This window comes from Ursus americanus, chromosome 8 (genome assembly GCF_024610735.1).
Source record: "Ursus americanus isolate L20-20 chromosome 8, mUrsAme1.1.p, whole genome shotgun sequence".
Taxonomy (NCBI): Eukaryota; Metazoa; Chordata; class Mammalia; order Carnivora; family Ursidae; genus Ursus; species Ursus americanus.
In genome coordinates, this window is record NC_142134.1 from 50145888 (window position 1) to 50169000 (window position 23113).

The 23113-nt window shown below is 37.4% G+C and overlaps 1 protein-coding gene across 1 annotated transcript in view; it reads right to left on the minus strand.

Moving 5' to 3' along the window:
• The window catches only part of SLC30A9 (solute carrier family 30 member 9), an 83505-nt gene that overhangs the window by 27354 nt on the left and 33038 nt on the right, over window positions 1–23113 (minus strand). Inside the window, exons 7-9 of the mRNA XM_045815987.2 lie at window positions 17000–17058; window positions 11199–11266; window positions 8740–8842 (exon numbers count right to left, since the gene is read on the minus strand). Of these exons, the coding sequence (XP_045671943.1) occupies window positions 8740–8842; window positions 11199–11266; window positions 17000–17058 (230 nt within the window). The remainder of the gene's footprint in view (window positions 1–8739; window positions 8843–11198; window positions 11267–16999; window positions 17059–23113) is intronic.

The window sequence follows — 23113 nt, forward strand, 5'->3', positions numbered from 1 at the left end:
GTTTCTTTCTTTCATTTATTTGGTTTTTCAACTGTATCTTTTGTTAAAAAGAGTTATCCACTGAAATTCCTAATATTAGTACGCTTGCCCCTAGTAAGTCCTTTCTATTCTAATTTGATGTGAATTTAGATATCTTAAAAAGATTACCTTATTAGAATTACTTATTTACTAAAAATACAAGGCCTCTGAGTGAATATCCCACGTGGTATTATTTGCCTAATCTGGGGCTTTTCCATTTTCTCAGCATGGTATCAAATAATCAGAAAGCTTCAAGATAACAAAATTCTTCATAGATGAAGTTTCCCTGTAGGTTACAAAGAACCTGATAGAAACATTTTCTCTAGTAAAATATATAGAGATTATACCACCTTGAAAATGGCTGAAACAAATATATGACTGGACTTTTAAGTTTTGATATTGAAAATCCCACCCTAAATACACGGAGTATTACAAGTTTTTTTTTCTACTGGATTCCAAAGAAAAAGAGGGTTAAAACTACCTAAAACACAGATGATAGCTTTTCAGTGAATCAAACCAAGAAAATGAAAGCAAATTAAGACAGAACACAGAATTCTTTTAAACTTGTAAATTAAATTGAAATATTCATTAATTCACACTATGTGTGTATATACACATTATGTGTGTGTGTGTGTATATATATATATATATGTGTTTATACTGTTTACAAAATAGCCGATGCGTATTCAGTTATTTTTAAAATCCTTAATATTCAGGTTGGCCATGCAACGAAGTGTAGGATATCAAGATTTTTATAAACTGAATGTGGACCACTTTATTAGTTTTTCCTATAAAAGTAAGATATCACAGACCATCCCTAATCCTGTCCCCCTCACTCCTCCCAGAGGTAGGGTAGCATGAGATAGGTTTGATATGTGTCTTTTCAGACCCCTCTCTGCACAATTACAATGTGTCTGTGTGTATACACATATATACACACTGATGTGTGTGTGTGTTGTGTGTGTGTATATATATAAAATCAGTTAATAAATATAACCTACATCTGTTTGGTTTGCAACATAATGTTAGTAACAACTGTCTAAGAAGCATTATACATGCTTCCCCCTTTGACCTCCTTACGGAAGACAGAGCAAAGATTGACTTCTTCTAAACACTACACTATAAACGCAGGTGCTCGATACATTCATATCAATTAATATTAATGAGGTACTGTATATTATTTAGCAGGAAAGTTCTAAAAAAATGAACTGTTACAGAAATTGTAAACCTAGATATCACTAGAAGCACAGGTCTAAATTTAAAACTTAAGGTATTTTAGTCTCTCAAAAGGTAAAGAAAGAAATAATACTACGGTTATAAAAATATGACAACAAATTAATTTTTTAATAACTGGAAGTTTGTACCTTTTGACCACCTTCACCCATTTCACCCACCCCCACTTACTCCTTGTCTCTGGCAACCACCGATCTGTTTTCTATATCCATAAGTTTGGGGTGTTTTAATTTTATTCCGCATGTAAGTGAGATCATTCCGTATCTCTCTCTGACTTTATTTCACTTGGCATAACGCCCTCAAAGTCCATCCATGTTGTCATAAAGGGCAGGATTTCTTTTTTTTTCTAATGGCAGAATAGTATTTAGGTGTGTGTGTGCGTGTGTCTGTGTGTACACACATATACACTAGTTCTTTTTTATCTATTCGTCTACTGAAATGGACATTTAGGTGGTTTCCAAGTCTTGGCTACTGTAAATAATGCTGCAGTGAACATGAGGGTGCACATATCTTTTCATAGTGTTTTGTTTCCTTTAGATAAGAACCCCAGAAGTGGAACTGCTGGATCATGTGGCAGTTCTATTTTTTTTTTTTATGAACCTCCATACTATTTTTCATAGCACCTGTACCAATTTACATCCCCATCAACAGCGCACAAGGGTATCTTTCTCTCTACGTGCCCGCCAACACTTGTTATTTCTTGTCTTTCTGATAGTAACCCTTCTGACTGCTGTGAGGTGAGCTCATTGTGGTTCTGATTTGCATTTCCTTGATGATTAGTGATGCTGAGCACCTTGTCAAGTACTTTTTGGCCATTTGTATGTCTTAGTTGGAAAAATATCTATTCGGGTCCTCTTCCCATTTTTTAATCAGATAGGTTTTTTGCTATTGAGTTTAGGAGTTCTTTAGAATTAATTTTTAAAAATATTATTATACTTCTAAAATAGTTTTGTGTGTGTGTATTTTTTTTAGAAGAGGGAGAGAGGGTGCAGGAGTGGGGTCAGGGAGGGGCAGCCAGAGAGGGAGAATGAGAACTTCAAGCAGGCTCCACACCTAGTGCAGAACCCAACATGGGGCTCAATCTCACAACCCTGAGATCATGACCTGAGCCAAAATCAAGAGTCGGACACTTAACCAACTGAGCCACCAAAGCACCCCTAAAATAGTTTTAAAGAACATAAGAAATACAATTGCCATCTACTCAGTAAGGCCCAGTTGAAATCTTTTTCATCAAAGCCTTTCTGACCACTCTAATCAAGACAAACTCTTCACCAAGGATTCTCAAAACACCAATACCACATGATCTCAGCTTTTATTTACCTCTGTTGCCACTCAATCTATTACAGAAATTAATTTGTTTTTCTAGTTAGAACACTAACACATTCTCATTGTAAAGAAATTAAATAGGACAGGAGAGGGAATCATTTAAGAGTCTGACGGATATTTCAGACTATCTTTATATACACTTGTATATTGTTGTTAATATTGCTTTTGTGAATATATTTGTGCCAGATTTCAGGGAGGGGTTGTGTGCGTGTGTGTGTGCGCTTAAAAAGATGATCACAATCGGGGCCTGGGTGGCTCAGTTGGTTAGGCATCTGCCTTCAGCTCAGGTCATGATCTCAGGGTCCTGGGATTGAGCCCCACATCGGGCTCCCTGATCAGAGGGAAGCCTGCTTCTCCCTCTCCCACTCCCCCTGCTTGTGCTCTCTGTCAAATAACTAAATATAATCTTAAAAAAAAAAAAAAAAGATGATCACAATCTACATCATTTATTTTTGCACTTTCTATTATGGGAATTGTCAACATACAGAGAGATGGATAAAACATTTTTTAAAAACCCTATAGAACATTTCAATAAATCCAACTCATCCGTTACTCAGCTTCAGTAATTATAAATACATAACCACATCTGTTTTCTCTAATCCATACCCACTCCTCCCATGAACAGTTTGAAGTAAATTCTAAGCTTCACGCCATTTCATCTTTAAATATTTTATCTGAATGACTAAAACTCTACAGAGTTTTAGAAAATTCAGACACAAGACCATTACCATATTTTTAAATATTAATACTAATTCCTTAACATTTTAAAATATATAGTCAGTAATCACATTTCCACATATGGAAATTTTAAATTTGAAGTAAAATTCACACGCAATGAAATGCAAGAATCCTGAATATACAGCTCTTTAAGCTTTGACAAATCATTTTTATTATTTTTTTTTTAAGATTTTATTTATTTATTTGGCAGAGAGAAAGAGACAGCCAGCGAGAGAGGGAACACAAGCAGGGGGAGTGGGAGAGGAAGAAGCAGGCTCCCAGCGGAGAAGCCTGATGTGGGGCTCAATCCCTGGACTCTGGGATCACGCCCTGAGCCGAAGGAAGACCCTTAACGACTGTGCCACCCAGGCACCCCTAAGCCTTGACAATCAACACCCTTGTAACATATATTCCCATCAAGACACAGAACTTTTCAATCACCTCAGAAAATTCTCCTGTACCTCTTTTCAGTCAATCTCTTCCAACATCAGAGGCAACCATTTGTTGAATTTTTTAAATTGTTTTTATTTTACTTCTAGTATAGTTAATAGACAGGGTTATATTAATTTCAGGTGTACAACATAGTGCTTCAAAACTCCCATGCATCACCCAGTGTTCATCATATGTGCCTTTCTTAATCCCCATCACCTATTTCACCCATCCCCCCCCACCTTCCTTCTGGTAACCGTTAGTTTGTTCTCTATAGTTAAGAGTCTGTTTCTTGGTTTGTGCCTCTTTTTTTTCCCCTTTGCTCATTTGTTTCTTAAATTCTACATATGAATGAAATCATGTGGTATTTGTCTTTTTCTTACTGACTTTATACTCTCTAGCTACAATCATGTTGTTGCAAATGCAAGATTTCAATTTTTATGGCAAATAATATTCCATTTATATAAATATATGTATATATACACACATATATATATCCCCCACAACTTCTTAACCATTCATCTACTGATGGACACTTGGGCTACTTCCGTATCTTGGCTATTATAAATAATGCTGCTATAAACACAGGGTGCATGTATCCCTTTGAATTAGTATTCTTGTATTTTTTTTTAAGATTTTATTTATTTATTTGACAGAAAGAGAGAGCACAAGCATGGGGAGCAGGAGAGGGAGAAGAAGGCTCCCCGCTGAGCAGGCAGCCCCATGCAGGGCTCAATCCCAAGGTCCTAGGATCATGACCTGAGCCGAAGGCAGATGCCTAACAGACGGAGCCACCCAGGTGTCCCTGTATTCTTGTATTTTTTGGATAGCACCCAGTAGTTTGACTACTGGATTATAGGGTAGTTTGTAATGCTGAGCATCTTTTCATGTGCCTGTTGGCCATCTGCGTATCTTCTCTGGAGAAATATCTGTTTATGTCTTCTGCCCATTTTTTAATTGGATTATTTGTTTAGGGGGTGTTCTATCAGTTCTCTATATATTTTGGCTACTAACCCTTTATCAGATATGTCATTTGTAAATATCTTCTCCCACTAACAGGTTGCCTTTTAGTCTTGTTGACTGTTTCCTTCACTGCACAAAAGCTTTTTATTTTGATGTGGTCCCAATACTTTGTCAGAGAAATTACTGCCTCTACTCTCTTCTGGATTTTTATGGTTTCAGGCCCCACATTTAGGCCTTTAATGCACTTTGCATTTACTTTTGGGTACAATGTAAGAAAGTTGTCTGGTTTCATTCCTTTGCATGTAGCTGTCCAGTTTTCCCAACACCATTTATGAGATACTGTCTTTTTTCCAGTGGATATTCTTTCCTGCTTTGTCGAAGGTTAATTGTATAATTGTGGGTCTATTTCTGGGTTTTCTATTCTGTTCCATTGATCTATGTGTCTACTTTGTGCCAATTCCATACTGTTTTGATTAATACAGCTTTGTAATATAACTTGAAGCCTGGAATTGTGATACCACCAGCTTAGCTTTTGTTTTTCAAGACTGTTTGGCTATTCAGGGTCTTTTGTAGTTCCATACAAATTTTAGGTTTGCTCTAACTTGGTGAAAAATGTTGCTATTTTGACAGCGATTACACTAAATCTGTAGATTGCTTTGGGTAATATAGACTTTTTTTTTTAAGATTTTATTTATTTATTTGACAAAGAGAGACACAGCCAGCGACAGACAGAACACAAGCAGGGGGAGTGGGAGAGGAAGAAGCAGGCTCCCAGCAGGGAGCCCCATGTGGGGCTTGATCCCAGCACCCCGGGATCACGCCCCGAGCCGAAGGCAGACGCTTAACAACTGAGCCACCCAGGCGCCCTGGTAAAATAGACATTTTAACAAAATTTTTTCTTCCGATCCATGAGCATGGAATGTCTTTCCATTTCTTTGTGTCTTCTTAAATTTCTTTCATCAGTGTTTTACAGTTTTCAGAGTACAGGTCTTTCACCTTTTTGGTTAAGTTTATTCCTATAGACTTTATTATTTTTGGTACAATTGCAAAATGTGATTGTTTTCTTAATTTCTTTTTCTGCTGCTTCATTATTAGTATATAGAAATGTAAAGGATTTCTGTATGGTGATTTTGTATCCTGAGATTTGACTTAATTCACTTATCAGTCTAATAGTTTCTTTGTGGAGTCTTGGGATTTTCTATATATACCATGTCATCTGCAAACAGTGGAAGTTTTACTTCCTCCTTATCAGTTTGGATACCCTTTATTTCTTTCTGTTGTCTGATTGCTGTGGCTAGAACTTCCAGTACTATGTTGAATAAATGTGGTGAGAGTGGATATCCTTGTCTTGTTTCTCACCTTAGGGGGAAAGCTCTCAGTTTTTGCCCATTGACTATGATGTTCCCTGTGGGTTTTTCATATAGGTCCTTTATTTGTTGATGTATATTCCCTCTAAACCTACTTTGTTGAGGGTTTTTATTATGAATGGATATTGTACTTTATCAAGTGCTTTTTCCCATCTATTGAAAGGATCATACAGTTCTTATCCTTTCTCTTATTGATGTGATGTATCACACTGATTGATTTGGGAATACTGAACCACCTTGGCAACCCAGGAATAAGGCCCACTTGATTGTGGTGAATGATTATTTTAATGTATTGTTGGATTTGGTTTGCTAGTATTTTGTTGAGGATTTTTGCATCTATGTTCATCAAAGGTTTGGCCTGTATTTTAGTGGTATCTTTATCTAGTTTTGGGATCAGAGTAATGCTGGCCTCACAGAATGGATTTGGAAGTTTTCCTTCTTCTATTTTTTGGGATAGTTTCAGAAGAATAAGTACTAACTCTTCTTTATATGTTTGGTAGAATTTACCTGCGAAACCGTCTGGTCCTGCACTTTTGTTTGCTGGGAGGCTTTTTTTTCTTTTGAAGATTTTGTTTATTCATTTGAGAGAGAAGAGGGAGAGAGAGAGGGCACGAGCAGGCAGGAGAGGCAGAGGGAGAGGCAGACTTCCCCCTAAGCAGGGAGCCAGATGAGGGGCTGAATCCCAGGACCGAGATTATGACCTAAGCCAAAGGCAGACGCTTAAGCATCTGAGCCACCCAGGTGCCCCTGGAGTTTTTGATTACTGATTCAATTTCTTTGCTAGTCATCAGGCTGTTCAAATTTTCTATTTCTTCCTGCTTTAGTTTTGGTAGGTTAATTTATCCATTTTCTTCTAGGTTATCCAATTTGTTGGCATATAATTTTTCATAATATTCTCTTACAGTTTTTTGCATTTCTGTGATATTGGTTATTTCTCTCTCATTTGTGATTTTTGAGACTTTTTTTTTTCTTGATGAATCTAGCTAGAGGCTTATCAATTTTGCTGACTTTTTTCCAAAGAACCAACTCCTAGGGGTGCCTGGGTGGCTCAGTTGGTAAAGCATCTGACTCTTGATTTCGATTCAGGTCATGATCTCAGAGTTGTGAAATCGAGTTCCATGTGGGGCTCCATGGTAACAGTGGAGTCTACTTAAAATTCTCTCACCCTCTGCCTCTCCACCCACTGCTTCCACATGGCATGTGTGTTCTCTCTTGTTAAAAAAAAAAAAAGAACCAGATCCTGGTTTCATTAATCTATTGTTTTTCTAGTTTCTATATCATTTATTTCTGCTCTAATCTTTATTTCCTTCCTTCTGCTGGCTTTGGGATTTGTTTGTTGCTCTTAATTTTATAAAAATATTTCTTTATTTGCACATTCAAGGAAAGGAATTAAATATCCCAGTTTATGGGTGCCGGGGTGCCAGTTGGTTAAGTGGTGAGATCAAGCCCCACATCCGGCTCCATGCTCAGCAGAGAGTCTGTTTGAGAGTCTCTCTCACCTTCTCCCTCCGGCCCTCCCCCAGCTCATGCTCTCTCTCTAATAAATAAAATCTAAAGAAAAAAAAAAGTCTAATGTCAAATCATTTTAGTTCATTAATCACCTGTGATTATTTTACAGCCTTAGTTTTTTAAGATTTTCTTTCTTTCTTTCTTTGGGGGAAAGAGGGAGAGAGCGCACATGCACTTGAGGGTGTGTGCATTGAGGAGGAGCAGAGGGAGAGGGACCGGCAAACTCCACATGGAGCCTGGAGCCCAATGTGGGGCTTGATCCCACAACCCTGAGATCACAACCTGAGCCAAAATCAAGAGTCAGATGCTTAACCCACTGAGTCACCCAGGCACCCCGATTATTTTATAGCTTTATTCAAAAAACTTAACTGGCCCTTATACTCATAAGAATTCATATTCAGAGACCAAATTTCTACCTAATGATAAGAATCTCTTATACAAAAGCCTTTGCCCAACACTTAGTACTGATAATCTTATACTTCGCATTCCATTGTTGTTAAGTTCTTAAAGCATAACAATCTGCTTTAAAATACTATGACCAGGGCACCTGGGTGGTTCAGTCAGTTAGGCATCTGACTCTTGATTTCAGCTCAGGTCATGATCTCAGGGTTATGAGATCAAGCCCTTCACTGGGCTCCATACTGGGTGTGGAGCCTGCTTGAATTTCTCTCTCTCCCTCTGGCCCCCTCCCTACCCTCTCACCTCATTTTCTCTCTCTCTTAAAAAAAAAAAAGTAATAAAGATCCTTGATTTAAAAAATAATAATGGGAGCGCCTGGGTGGCACAGCGGTTAAGCGTCTGCCTTCGGCTCAGGGCGTGATCCCGGTGATCTGGGATCGAGCCCCACATCAGGCTCTTCTGCTGTGAGCCTGCTTCTTCCTCTCCCACTCCCCCTGCTTGTGTTCCCTCTCTCGCTGGCTGTCTCTATCTCTGTCGAATAAATAAATAAAATCTTTAAAAAAAAAAATAAAAAATAAAAAAATAAAAAATAAAAAATAATAATGAATAAAATACTATGATCAAATTCCTATGTACTTCATCATCAAAAGTAAAAAAAAAAAACTTTCATTTTATTCCTCAAGCCAACTATAGGAATCATTCTGTTTTTACAACTTTTAGACTAAAGCCTTAAAAAATTTATTTTAAAATTAATAAGAAAAAAACTTTTACACCTTACCTGATTACAAGTATCAGATAAAGAGTGTATAGCTTCAGAGAACATACTTGCTGAACCCGTATAAATCCAGGCAAGAAATTTAAAGAAGCAGTTTAATCCATTGCTAGGAGAGAAAGATAAAACAATTTAGCATAGGTTTTGATAAAAATTTCCACCAAAAGCTTATTTGAGTATATAAATCTCTATACTAGATTCTGCTTAAAGTAAATTAAAAAGAATCTCTAGCCTTTAAGAATTTATTATATTTTATACATAACTAATGAATCATTGAACACTACATCAAAAACTAATGATGAACTATACAGTGGCTAACCAAATATAATAAAAATAAATAAAATATTTTAAAAAGAATTTATTATATTTTAGGTAACAAGAGTATAAGTTTGAAAAATACAGATTATGATATCATTAAATATTCAAGTGAAGAAACATGATTTGTGTAAACAAATTACTTAAGGGTATTTTGAGAACTGATGAGGAAGAGTGTTTTATATTTGGACGAAGTAAAGTCAGAAAGGAAATTAAGTGTCTTAGGTAAAGAGGATCTGCACTTGATATTGTCCAACACACTAGTGTCAAAACCAAGACTTCAGTGAAAGTCTGTTTATTTAAGCAGGCCAGATGTGAAGGTGCCAGATGCCAGAGGTGAAGACAAATCTAGACCAAGCAGTTGCAGAGTCATACTAGAAGATAACAGATGCGGAAAGTAGACATGGTTAGCTCTGAGGAAGCTCACTGTTCAGATTCCAACAGTAATGACTGATACGGTTTACCTCGGGCACTACACTTAGTCACTGACCATGTTTCATTATATTGCTATTATTACATAAATATGAATATCCTCATTGTATAAATACCGAAACTGTACATCCCCTTCCAGCTACTCTTTCCCCTCTTTTCCACTTCAGATAATTTCTTGAAAAAATTGTATCTCTTGCTGTCTCCGTTTTCCACATTTTGCACCAAGTCTTCAGTCCATTTAACAATCGCTTATGCCTCAGATACCTCAACAGGTTATTCTTATCAATACCACAACTGTTTCTTGCTACTAAATTCCTGAAAACATTTTAGTATTTTCCTTAAGCTCACAGAAGCATATACCACTATCTTCTTAAAAGACTGTGTTCCTTGGCGTCCATAATATCCCTGGTTTTCTTCCTAGGTCCCGGTTTGCTTTCCTTTCTTTCTTGCTCCTTTATCTTCCTCAGTCTCCACTGCAGGCTCTTTTCCTCTACCCATTCCGCAGATGTTAGCATTCTTCAAGGTTTCCTCCTGAGGGATTTTTCTTCCTCACACTTCATACACATTCTCCAGGCGATATTAACTACTCCTATGGCTTTAATTATCATCGATATATTAATAACTCTCAACTATAAATCCCTAATCGACCTTTCCTTTGTGAACTTCAGACCAAAATATTAATAATTATTAAGTACCTATTATGTACTGGGTATTACACTAAGCAGTTTACATATATTACATACATTCTTCCAATGAAGAAAGTTTTAATTGCTAACCTCACTTTACTGACAAGAAGAATTAATGCTGTTGACCAACTCCACTTGGGTGCCCCACAAGCAGATCACTCAAACTCAAAAATAAACTCATCATTTCCTTTGCTGCTACCCTGCCTCTCCTTCAAGTGCTCCTTCCCTGAGTGATGATGCCGTATCTATCCAACTGTCCAAACCAGAAACCTGGGCACCCTCCTTGACCATACCTCCTAAATACTTCTTGGACCTAAACATGTCTTTCCATCCCTACCTTCACTATCTCAGTTTAGGGCATCATCACTTCTTCTCTGCATTACTGTACAGGACGTCCTCCAGTCTAGTGCCCCTCCAATCCTTAAAGATGAGAATTATGAATTTATCTTTGTATTTCAAGACACTATCACAATTCCTGACATGTCTATGTATATATTTTAGAAATAAAGAAACAAACTAATGAATTATGGAATTAATACTTGTAAATATCCTAAAATAGATTAATCAGTAAAAGAGAAAAAAGATAACAAAACAATAGGAATCAAGAAGACAGAAGAGAAAAGAAGAGGTACAAACATCAATTACGTTCTTCCAAGTTAAGTGGGGAAAAACAAGACTGTAAATATTCTTCAGTAGTTATGACCTATGTTGGTTTAGTTACTCAAAAAATGATCTCAGCCACTTCACCTTTTTAAAAAAGACTTCTATCAACTCCAAGGAAAATAAAAGAATTTTCAGAGAGCAACTATTCTTAGATCCTGACTACTCCAAAAACAGACCCAGCACAAGCATGGATATCTATACGGACTCTTCCCTCATCACTTTACTGACAATAATTAACAAAGGCTCATTCAACTTCCTTATATAATAACATGAACTTCTAACTCTTTACATAAATACCAAGTAATAAATTTTTACATTCATAGATGTACACACTAAAAATAATCTATTTCTATTTTAAATGGTACTTACATGCAAATGGCAACCATCACCACTTTTCCTGGCCCTTTAAAAAAAACTGATGTTGTTCTGGACCGTGGCTATAAAAACAAACAAACAAACAAACAAAAACACCAAAAAAATCTTTAAAATTTCCCAGAGAAACAGTTTAATGCTTATAAGTTATCTGACACACCAGAAAATATGCCCTCTATCAAACCCTCTGAACTAGATTTAGTTATTTGCTTCTTTTTCTCCAGAATCTCCACTTTAAAAAGTGAGAAGATAGAAATTGAGAGTATACATGTGAGTCCTTTTCCAAAACCTTAATTATTTGTTTTCTTTTAAGTAATTTCCTGCCTATTGCCAGAAAAGATCTGAGTTGGTTACATAGAAACTAGGGATAAAGTGATAAAACTGTATTGAACTAAGATCAATATACTCTAAAATTTTTCTATTTCTTGAGCAACTTAACTTTTAAACAAGAACAGCCAAAGCCAAGTTTGCTTCTCTAATTTAACTCCTTACTGCTCTCTAAATACCAAAAACCTCAAGTGATGATGTTTAATTTCAAAACAGACCAAAACAAAAGAAACAAACCAAGTAAACTATTTTTTCTTGAGTTACATGTAGTTTTGCTGTTCCTTCCATGTACACTTTCTATGTTGTTTCTCCTGCTCTTTCCTCTCCCTGGAATGCCATCATCATCTTCCATTTGTGCAGCTTTTACTCATCCTATTCCATGTTAGGCTGACTGGCACTTTTCTGTGTAAAGCCTTTCTTGGTCCATCACAGAGAATAAATACTCACTCTGCTGCACATTTATTATTGAATTTAACATTTCTATTAGAGCACCTCATATATTCTGCCTTATATCATTTATTCAAGAAATATTTATTGTGCAACTACTATATGCCGGCACAATTCTAGATGCTGGGACCTGACAGTAAATAAGAGTCCTGCCTTCACTGATTTCACAATTTAGTTCAGGAAGATAGAGAATAAGTCCATAAACAAATATATAACATCAGATAATAATGACCATAACAAAGAAAATAGAATGGAGAGGATCATGTATGGGGTCGGGGGAGGACGTATGTGGGTAGGGTTATTTTAGCTAGAGTAGGAAAGAGGTTCAAAGAGGAGAAGGCAGTAACCATGAAAAAAATTTGGAAGAATGGTTTCAGGCAGAGTATACATACAGCACATTTAAAGACTGTGGAACAGAAATAAGTTTGGTATGTGGAAAGGACAAAATAAGGTTAGTGTGGCTAAGAGCTAAGAAAGCAAGGAAAATGGTAGGGGTTGAGGACAGAGAAGGAGACAGGGACCATATTCCATAGGATTTTGGAAACTATGGTAAGGAGTATAACTCTTATTCTACTGGCAAAAAGGTGGCGCCAGATGATTTTATGCAGATATTTGATATAGTCTAATTTAGGTTTTACAAAGATATAGCTTAAAATGTAGAGAATAGGGATGCCTAGGTGGCTCAGTCAGTTAAGTGTGTGCCTTCGGCTCAGGTCATGATCCTAGGGTCCCGGGACTGAGCCCCTCATTGGGTTCCTTGCTCAGCGGGGAGACTGCTTCTCCCTCTGCCTGCTGCTCCCCCCGCTTCTGTGCTCTCCCTCTGAGTCTGACAAATAAATAAATAAAATCTTTCAGTAAAATGTAGAGAATAAATTAAGGGGACAAAAGCAGAGGTGGAGAGAACAATTAGGAGAGGACTCCAGGTAAAGGATGGTGAGGTTTAGACTAAGGTTTCAGTAAGAGGCATGGTGAGAAGCAGTTACACTAGGTATCCATCTTGGAGAAAATGCCAGTTGGACCTGCTAGTGGGATTTAAATATAAAAGGGTCTATAAACGAATCTTTTGAGATTGAATAAATAAGCAGGCTTTTTTTTTTTTTTTTTTTTGCAGAAGAGATGAAGGAAGTGGAGGTATTAATGAAGTACAAGGAAAACCAGGAGAAAGACTGTCTTGGGCTCCTAGAGAACAAGGTGTTCCAAGGAAAAGGAATACTCGCTACTGGTGGCAGGCACTTCAATATTTCTTCCTTCTTGGATTTCCATGAGAAGAGATCCCCCCCCCCCCCCCCACCGCAATACTGGTGGCCTCCCCTCCTTCCCAGTGGCACTCTGGAGGTTGACTAAGTTTAGTGAGGTAAATTTAGGAGAGAATGCTGGTCATGCTTATTAGCTCCCTCCTTTATTTTAGGAGTTGGTACACATTCTCTTCTTCATTGGCTCCATATTTGGGCAAGACAGGTAGAGTTGTCTACAATTTTCTGGGTAAGTCTAAACCAGAAGAATCTTTAAGCTCTAATGTACTGGCTTGGAACTCTGAAAAACAGATGAGGAAAACAAATAAGGACTAAAATTTTAGGTTGTTACTGGGGTCATGCCATAGTAAGTCACCACAGCTTCTGGCAATTTTGTCCCCTTGCATACAGACTACAAGGGCCTTGAAGAAGTAGAAATAGCCCTCACTGAGGGTGCAGGTCCTGTAAGATACGCTGCTGCAGCTTACACTTGAATGCTATAGATGCACCCTGACTGGGTATTGCCAAGAAAGCTGAGGTGAGATTCTATATCAGGAATTAGGGGAGAAAAATGCCTATTTAAATTTTTTCTCACTTTTATAGTGTTTTGCAGTCCGGTGCCCAGTCCAGATTTAAATGGCATTTTCTACGTTCCCTGTGGACAACAGAACACAAGAGAGAGCTTCTAGATTTTAAGTGTTAAGACTAGCTCTTGACAAACAATATGCAATTAGATGCCCCGAAATTGTTTTGAACTGCCTCCAGAGCTAACACAAGGAATTCGACAGGAAGAAACCTTATCTATGATTTTACTTGAACTTAGATTCGCAACTACAAACTCTGACCATGGCTCTAGATTTGAGTTCTATTGTTCATCGATAAATAAAAACCAGAGTATGTCTGTTTTATTACAATGAGAACGTGCTGCATCCTTTGGCTGAACAGAGAAAAGCAAAACTCCAAAAAATTATTTTAGGAACAGTAAAAAAAAATGCAGAGAGATAAATGAAAAGATGCTGTTTAAACTGGAAAATGAGAAATATTTCTATAGAAGAAAGGTATGAGAACTTTTGGGATAAATAAGACAAATAAGGAAGGAAAATGAGATCTTTAGAATAGAATGTTATAAAGAAAAAGAGATTCATGGAGCTCAAATTGCTGATAAAAAACGATTACAGAAAAGGTGAAAACACGTTGGTAGTCATTAGATCAGAAATGGTGACAAAGTCCAAGGAAAAGCAAGAGATCTACGAGGAGCCAGGATTCACAACCCCCTTGGGAAGCATCCTATTAAACCCACCCCTAAATTCCATAATAAAAGCAACTGGAGAACTGCCCCTTAGCGATCAGAATGGCCAACATGCTGGGAATAACTGAAACTGGAAGATGGGTATATCAAATATTTATTTTTTCTACTTCTGGATATATTTGAAATTTTTCATAATAAACAAATTTTTTTAAAACACTGGAACAAAATTAGAAAATCTGGCAATATTTCAAAAAGGACTACCAGCAAAATCAGCATAAAATGCTTAAAACACTCCTGGCATTTCAAGGTTATAATTGCAAGTAGAGATAAAGGTACTTCTGATACTCTAAAGGACTATCACAAACAAATTCACAGAATTAGAATTCTAAGGAAAGGCACAAGAAAGTAGAAACATATTAAAGGAGAAATGTATTAAAAGGACATGGAGAAATTAGATATGAAACAGTTAGATACTGTTCTGACGAGAGAATGCTTTGGCAGACCCAGGACACAGTGAGTTCGCACATATCATTACAAGAGTTCCCCTAATACAGGAATGAAGCATGAGAGACCATGGACTATGAGAAACAAACTGAGGGCCTCAGAGGGGAGGGGGGTGGGGGATGGGATAGACCGGTGGTGGGTAGTAAGGAGGGCATGTATTGCATGGTGCACTGGGTGTTATACACAACTAATGAATCATCGAGCCTTACATCGGAAACCGGGGATCTACTGTATGGTGACTAACATAATATAATAAAAAAATCATTAAAAAAAAAAAAGAGTTCCCCTAATACAAAGAAAAATACCATAGAAAAACAAGTGTCTGGATCAGGAGAAAAAAAAAAAAAGTAAAGAATATTTAATTTTAAAATATTTAACAGGACTAGCCCCATACATTTTAGAGAAGGAAAGCAGCCATCTTCAGTAGGAGAGTGAATGTTCCTTACAGAAATATGGGAACAGTAGAGGGAAATTAAAGTGTTATCCTATTACTACCAAAAAAAGAGTGTAATAGAAACAAATTCTAGGGGTGCCTGGGGGGCTCAGTTGGGTAAGTGTCTGTCTTCAGCTCAGGTCATGATCTCAGAGTCCTAGGATCAAGCCCTGTGTCAGGCTCCCTGCTCAGCAGGGGGTCTGCTTCTCCCTCTCCCCTTGCCCCTAATCGTGGTCTCTCTCTCTTGCTCACTCTAATAAATGAATAAATAAATCTTAAAAAAAAAAAAAAGATATTCCATTCAAACCCTGGAACATTTCAAGGTTGACAAGTATGAATCCTCAAAAGGCCTCTAGTAACACTGTTTTCAGAAGTCAGCAGCTACTCTCAAAAATCTGGTGACAATGATCCTCCACATAAAACAGATTAAGACCTAGGAACAGATCTTCCCAGGAGGCAGGTCCCACGAGTCTAAATTATTCCACAGCCAAAGGCAGCGGCAGCAACTGCCATGGCACAAGTGACAAGGCTGGCTAATAAGGCAAAGATCCCACCAATGAGATGCCAGAAACACAAAACTCCAAGGGGAAATGGAAATTAAGGAGTTTTGAATATAATAAATGGAAAAGAAAAGAATATCAAATACAATATGACTAGAGTTGTCATCATTGCCAACCTAAGTTTTGCCAAAAGGGAGCAATGTCTCAAATGTAACTCAGAAGAAAGCTAGCCTTTTCTCCAGATGGGACATTCACTTCGTGACACGAGATACCTCCCAATTAGGTTTAAGAGCAACGCTGACTCTGGACATGACTACTTGGTATTTTGGAGGAACTGGTGACTTTGATAAGAGCCATTTCAGTGGAGTGGTGGGGATGAAAGCCCAAATGAAGATGATTCAAAAGAGAATAAGGGGTAGGATAATAAAAGTAAACTTCCTATACTGCTCCCAGTATTAATTTCCCTCTAATAGGAAGTATTCTGGCACACAAGTAGGTAAGTTAGTAAATCTGGTGCTGCAAAGTGAGGTACTTTTATCCGATTACATCTATTTTTTCAGTGAAAGATGAAGAAAGGTCATCAGCTGAAGAGGAAGGCTGTAGGAAGTTTGGGAAGAGAGGAAAAATCTGCAAGAGCTATCTCAGAGTGAGAGACTGCACCATGTAAGTTCAGTAAGACGGTCAAATAGTACTGTGCCCACCGATTTCATATATACTCACATAATGAGAAAGAACAATCAGAATGGCTGTGTGATTTTCTCCTCCAAGGGCTAAACTTTTTGAGCACAACCAAAAAAGTGGCAGTTTGAATATTTAATCAGGGTTAGAAGTAGGAGAGAGGACAAAGTATATGAGAGAGTTAAATTTTGCTGAAAACCTAAGAAAATAAAGTCTTCTCCCTTACCTATATTTATACATTTATACCACTGTTATGAATTTAAAGAGAAGTTATGTCCCAGTTTTTTTAATTTCAAGAAAACCAGAGACAGACTATATAATTCAGTAAATTACAATGTACTCAAGAAAATCTTGAAATTTGATCAGACATGCTAAAATTTCACTGTGCAAAATATACACACATAACATTATCAGAAAGATAATCTTACCTTGGTGTTTCCCAGGAAGTCTCTATATTCTCTTAATATTTTTTGGTTTCTAAATAGCCCTTTATAAAAAAAGAATTACAAAGTACATTTAGCTCATACGTATTCTGTCAGTCACATTTTAGGTTAACACAATTATTCTCTTTAAGAGTATGTTAAATATGTTCTACTGGCAATCTGCAAAAATATTATTATAAAAAATCTGGATCTGCAACCTGAATAAAAAATGGGCAAAGGACTAGAACAGACCTTTCTCCAAAGATGATATACAAACGGCCAACAAGCACATTAAAGGATGCTCATATCAAACTCATTACTGGAAAAATGCAAATTAAAACTACAATGAGGGGGGCACCTGGGTGGCTCAGTCATTAAGCATCTGCCTTTGGCCCAGGGCGTGATCCCAGGGTCCTGGGATCGAGCCCTGAATCAGGTTCCCTGCTCTGCTGGGAGCCTGCTTTTTCCTCTCCCACCCCGCCTGCTTGTGTTCCCTCTCTCGCTGGCTGTGTTTCTCTCTCTGTCAAATAAAATCTTAAAAAAAAAAACAAAAAAAAAACTAAACTACAATGAGGTATCACCTCACACCCATCAGAACGGCCATTACCCAAAAACAAAACAAAACCAAACCCAGAAAATAACAAGCGTTGGTGAGGATGTGCAGAAACTGAAAACCTTCTGTATGCTGGTGGGACTATAAAATGGTGCAACTGCCATGGAAAGAAACATGGACAGCGCCTCAAAAAATTAAAAACTACCACATGATCTAGCAGTCCCACTTGCTGGTATACATTTAAAAAAAAAAAAGCAAGCAAGCAAGCAAGGAGGGTCTCAAAGAAATATTTACATACCCACATTCAGAGCACTACTATTCAGAGGAGCCAAGAAGTGAAAGCAACCAAAATGTCCATGGATAAACAAAATGCGGTATACGCATACAATGAAATATTATTCAGACTTAAAAAGCAAGGAAATTCTGGCACACAGATGAACCTTGAGGACATTAAGCTATGTGAAATAACTCAGTTAAAAAGACAAACATTGTATGATTCTATTTATATGAGATAGCTATAGCAGTCGAATTCATAGAAACAAAGTAGAACAGTGGTTACCAAGGGCAACAGGTGGGGGGAAAGGGGAACCACTGGTTAACAGAGTTTGTTTTACATGATAAAAAAGTTCTGTGAAAAAAAATTTCTAAAGATTTGTTTCATAACAATGTGAATATACTTAACAACTCTGTTAAAATGATAAATTCTGTTGTGTTTTTTAACACAATAAAAAAAGGCAGGGAGAAATCTAGATTTGCAATGAAAGAAGGGTATGTATGTATGTATGTATGTATTGGGGGGGTAGGAAGGGGCAGGAGAGGGAGAGAAAGAATCTTAAGCAGGCTCCATGCCTCGTGCAGAACCTGAGCGGGGGGCTTGATCTAACAACCCAGAGATCATGACCTGAGCTGTAATCAAGAGTTGGACACTTAACCAACTGAGCCACCCAGGCGCCCCAGCAAGGCACTTTGATATAAGATTCTCTTCTCAATATTATCTAAACATACTTAATCTTGATAGAAGAACCAATTTTTCATTTTTTAGCTCAAGGTTTAAAAATACAAGAAAAACAAATTTCTTTTTTTTTTAAAGATTTTATTTATTTATGTGACAGAGAGACAGCCAGTGAGAGAGGGAACACAAGCAGGGGGAGTGGGAGAGGAAGAAGCAGGCTCCCAGCAGAGGAGCCCGATGTGGGACTTGATTCCGGAATGCCGGGATCATGCCCTGAGCCGAAGGCAGATGCTTAACGACTGCGCTACCCAGGCGCCCCAAGAAAAACAAATTTCTATTACTTTATTTTCTCAAATTGTGTTTGAATATTTCTTTTAACGTATGTACAGCCTATTCATGGTATCATTATTTTAGTAGCAGAAGACTGGAAACAACCTATGGGGGAATGACTGAGTAAACTATGGTGTACCCCCCAAAATGGAGTATTATAAAAGGAATGAAGAAATGTCTCTATTTACTGCTATAGAATGGTCCTCAGGACATAATGTCAAAAAGAAAAACAACAACAACAAAAAAAGCAAGGACAGAAAGTACACTTTATTTATGAAAGGGGGTGGGGGGGTTGATACCTGTATATATGCTATTTCATAATATATTTTTTAATGGAAAAAATAACTCCAAAACTAATTTTTTAAATGGTTACCAAAGCGAGAAGGAAGAATAGGGTGGAAGAGATAAGGATGGAAACTACATTTCTCTAAAGGTTATGTCTGGTAGATGTGACTTTGGAATCATGCAAATGTTTTCGAAAATTATAAAATAAAAATCAAAATTATTTCTAAAAATCAAAAACGAAGTGAAACAAATGAACCTAATTTTACATCTATTTGATGGTTTATCCATGCAGACAGAAATTTCAAGTGAATTTAAAACAAAGATTATGTAACCACACATCCCTAGTGGAATATATACTAAGACAAAAAGAAAAGTCAAGAAAACTTAAATCATCCTGATGGCAATAATACTGGTATTACTATTTTGAAACTACACTGTATTCTTTCTATATGTGTGTACACACATGTAAGAATAAACCAAAAATATAATTAATTATATTAATGGATTAAGAAATAAGATTTTCAGTGTAAGAAAAGAGTTACAAAACACAACAGAGAAAAAGAAAACATTAAGTTTTTCAGAATCGGCTATATATCTTCTCTATTAAGAAAAATGAAGTATTTCCTATTACTGTCCACTTGAAAGACCTTAAAAATATGCCAACCTATTAAAAATGAGCATCCCTGGGGCACCTGGATGGCTCAGTCAGTTAAGCATCCAACTCTTGATTTCAGCTCAGGTCATGATCTTGAGGTCATAAGATCGAGCCCTGCATCAGGCTCCCTGCTGGGCATATAGGCTCCTTGGAATTCTCCTTCTCCCTCTCCCTTTGCCCCTCCACACCTCTCTCTCTCTCCTTCTCTCTCTCTCCTTCTCAAAAAATAAAAATAAAAAAAGAGTACCCCTAATTCCCCAAGTACAATCTCTCAATTTTTTTACCACTAAAAAGAAACGGGGCTCCTTTCAGAGATGGGTAATGCCCAGTCTGGGGCAGGACATGTACAAGATAAACCTGAAACAGGGGCGCCTGGGTAGCGCAGTCGTTAAGCGTCTGCCTTTAGCTCAGGGCGTGATCCCCGCGTTCTGGGATCTTAGCCCCGCATCAGGCTCCTCTGCTGGAAGCCTGCTTCTTCCTCTACCACTCCCCCTGCTTGTGTTCCCTCTCTCGCTGGCTGTCTCTCTGTCAAATAAATAAATAAAATCTTTAAAAAAAAAAAAAAAAGATAAACCTGAAACATCTTATTGTACCTAAGAGCAAGGACACTACAATACTAAGGTTACGACAAAGGGACTCAGAACCAATTTGAGGTGCTTCCATTGGCCAAATATGGGACAATTTGAGCACCACTACTTTGCCTACTTTGTTCTTTCCTTCCTAGCATGTCTCCTCCACCCTCTTTCCCTTCTCCTTGATCTCCTTCCTTTCCCACCACTCCCCTTCTTGATACTGAATTCCCATGCTCTCAAGAAACTCTCTCTGCCCCTTTTCTTCCTATATTACTGACTATAATTGTCTCTCAATTTCCACTTAGAAATTTCATCAACTCATCAAGGGAAGGTAATACTGTCACCTTTAAGCTTTAGAAATGTACAGAATTTAGAAATACAGTTAAAGAATTCAGATTCTCCTAAATAAAGCCTGACTGTCAAACAAAAATATGTGTACATTTTTCTCAGATACTAGCACCTCTACCTCTATTTTAATCCTGCCATATTATATCAGTTCCCCAGAGTAACCAGAACTGAACTGCGGTGCAAGCATCTAATTCCCCAAGGCAATCTGCCCTGTTGGAATAACACTGGATCATATCCTGTATCAGCATCTCTATTACCTAAAAGAACCCAATGGAAGCCTTTTAACTGAATAGTGATACCAAAATTCTGAAGCTCCCTGACCCCAACATATATTTCTTTTACTGAAATATTTCACCCCTGTGGATTTACCTGCAGCTCTCTTTAGCATATCTGTGAATATAAAAATAATCAACAACTGTTTGCTTCTGAGAAGCCAAAACCCCACAGATACTAGGATTCACTGATTCTCCTTATTACTTTTCAAAATGCTAAACTAATGATTTAAAGGATTCTGCACAAAAAAAAAAAAAAAAAAACTACACTTGCTCAACATGCAGATGACTTAATATTATATATTGCAGGCCTAAGAGAACCTCAAATATATTCTTTATTCCTCCTGACCAGATTAGATGGAAAGAGACAAAATGTTTTCAATTTTGTCAAGAAAAGGAATAATCAGCAAAAGGTCACTCATTTTCTTTGCCTGAATTCAAACTATCCAAAACCACCCTCGATCTTCAACCAAGGTGCAACTGAGAAGATATTCGGACCTACTGACAGATTACTGCAGGCAGTGCTTAGTGAACTTTCTAGAATAGTTCAACTATCACTATCATATAAACTAACTAAAACAAATACCTGTTTTTTAGAGATATATACTGAAATATTTAAAGATGAAATGGACTGGTTTCAAAGTAATTTAGTAGAGTGAGGGTAAGGGGAATATAGATAAAACAAGGTTGGCCATGTGTTGATAATTGTAAAGCTGGGTGATGGATTCTTGAGGGGTTGTTACACTTTCCTCTGTACTTCTATGTTTGAAATCTCCCCACTGATGGGGGGAATGAAACAAAATGTGAAGAAGGAACATTAGGATATATTCAGAACAAAAACCCGCAACAAAGCAGGGATAGAGGGAACATATCTCAACATCATAAAGGTCATGTATGAAAGACCCACAGCTAATATCATCCTCAACGGGGAAAAACTGAGAGCTTTTCCTCTAAGGTGAGGAACAAGACAGGGATGTCCACTCTCACCATTGTTAAATATAGTACTAGAAGTCCTAGCCTCAGCAATCAGACAACAAAAAGAAATAAAAGGCATCCTGGGGCGCCTGGATGGCTCAGTTGGTTAAGCGTCTGACTCTTGGTTTTGGCTCAGGTCATGATCTCAGGGTTGTGATGCTGAGCCCCACACTGGATTCCACAATGGGTATGAAGTCTGCTTAGGAATCTCTCTCTCTCTCTCTCTCTCTCCCCCCGCCCCCTGCCCTGCCCCACTCTCTCCCTCACTAGGAAAAAAAAAAAAAAAAAAAGGAAATAGGCATCCAAATCAGCAAGGAAGAAGTCAAATTTTCACAAATCACAGATAACATGATACTCTATGTAGAAAACCCAAAAGACTCCACCAAAATATTGCTAGAACTGATGTGCAAACTCAGCAAAGTCACAGGATACAAAATCAACATACAGAAATCTGTTGCATTTCTATACACCAAAAATGAAACAGCAAAAAGAGAAATCAAGGAATTGATTCCATTTACAACTGCACCAAGAACCATAAGATACCTAAGAATAAACCTAACCAAAGAGGTAAAAGGTCTGTACTCTGAAAACTATAGAACTTATGAAGGAAACTGAAGAGGACACAGAGAAATGGAAAAACATTCTATGCTCACGGATTGGAAGAACAAACGTTGTTAAAATGTCTATACTACCCAAAGTAATCTACATATTTAATGCAATCCCTTTCAAAATACCACCAGCATTTTTCACAGAGCTAAAACAAGCAATCCTAAAATTTGTATAGAACCACAAAACACCCCAAATAGCCAAAGGAATCTTGAAAAATAAAAGCAAAGCTGGAGGCATCATGATTCTGGACTTGAAGCTATATTACGAAGCTGTAATCATCAGGACAGTATATGGTACTGGCACAAAAACAGACACATAGATCAATGGAACAGAATAGAGAACTCAGAAATGGACCCTCAACTCTATGGTCAACTAATCTTCAACAAAGCAGGAAAGAACGTCAAACAAGAGTCTCTTCAACCCACTGCTGTTGGGAAAACTGGACAGCAACGTGCAGAATGAAACGGGACCGCTTTTTTACACCACACACAAAAATAAATTCAAAATGGATGAAAGACCTAAATGTGAGGCAGGAAACCATAAAAATCCTAGAGAGAATACAGGCAGCA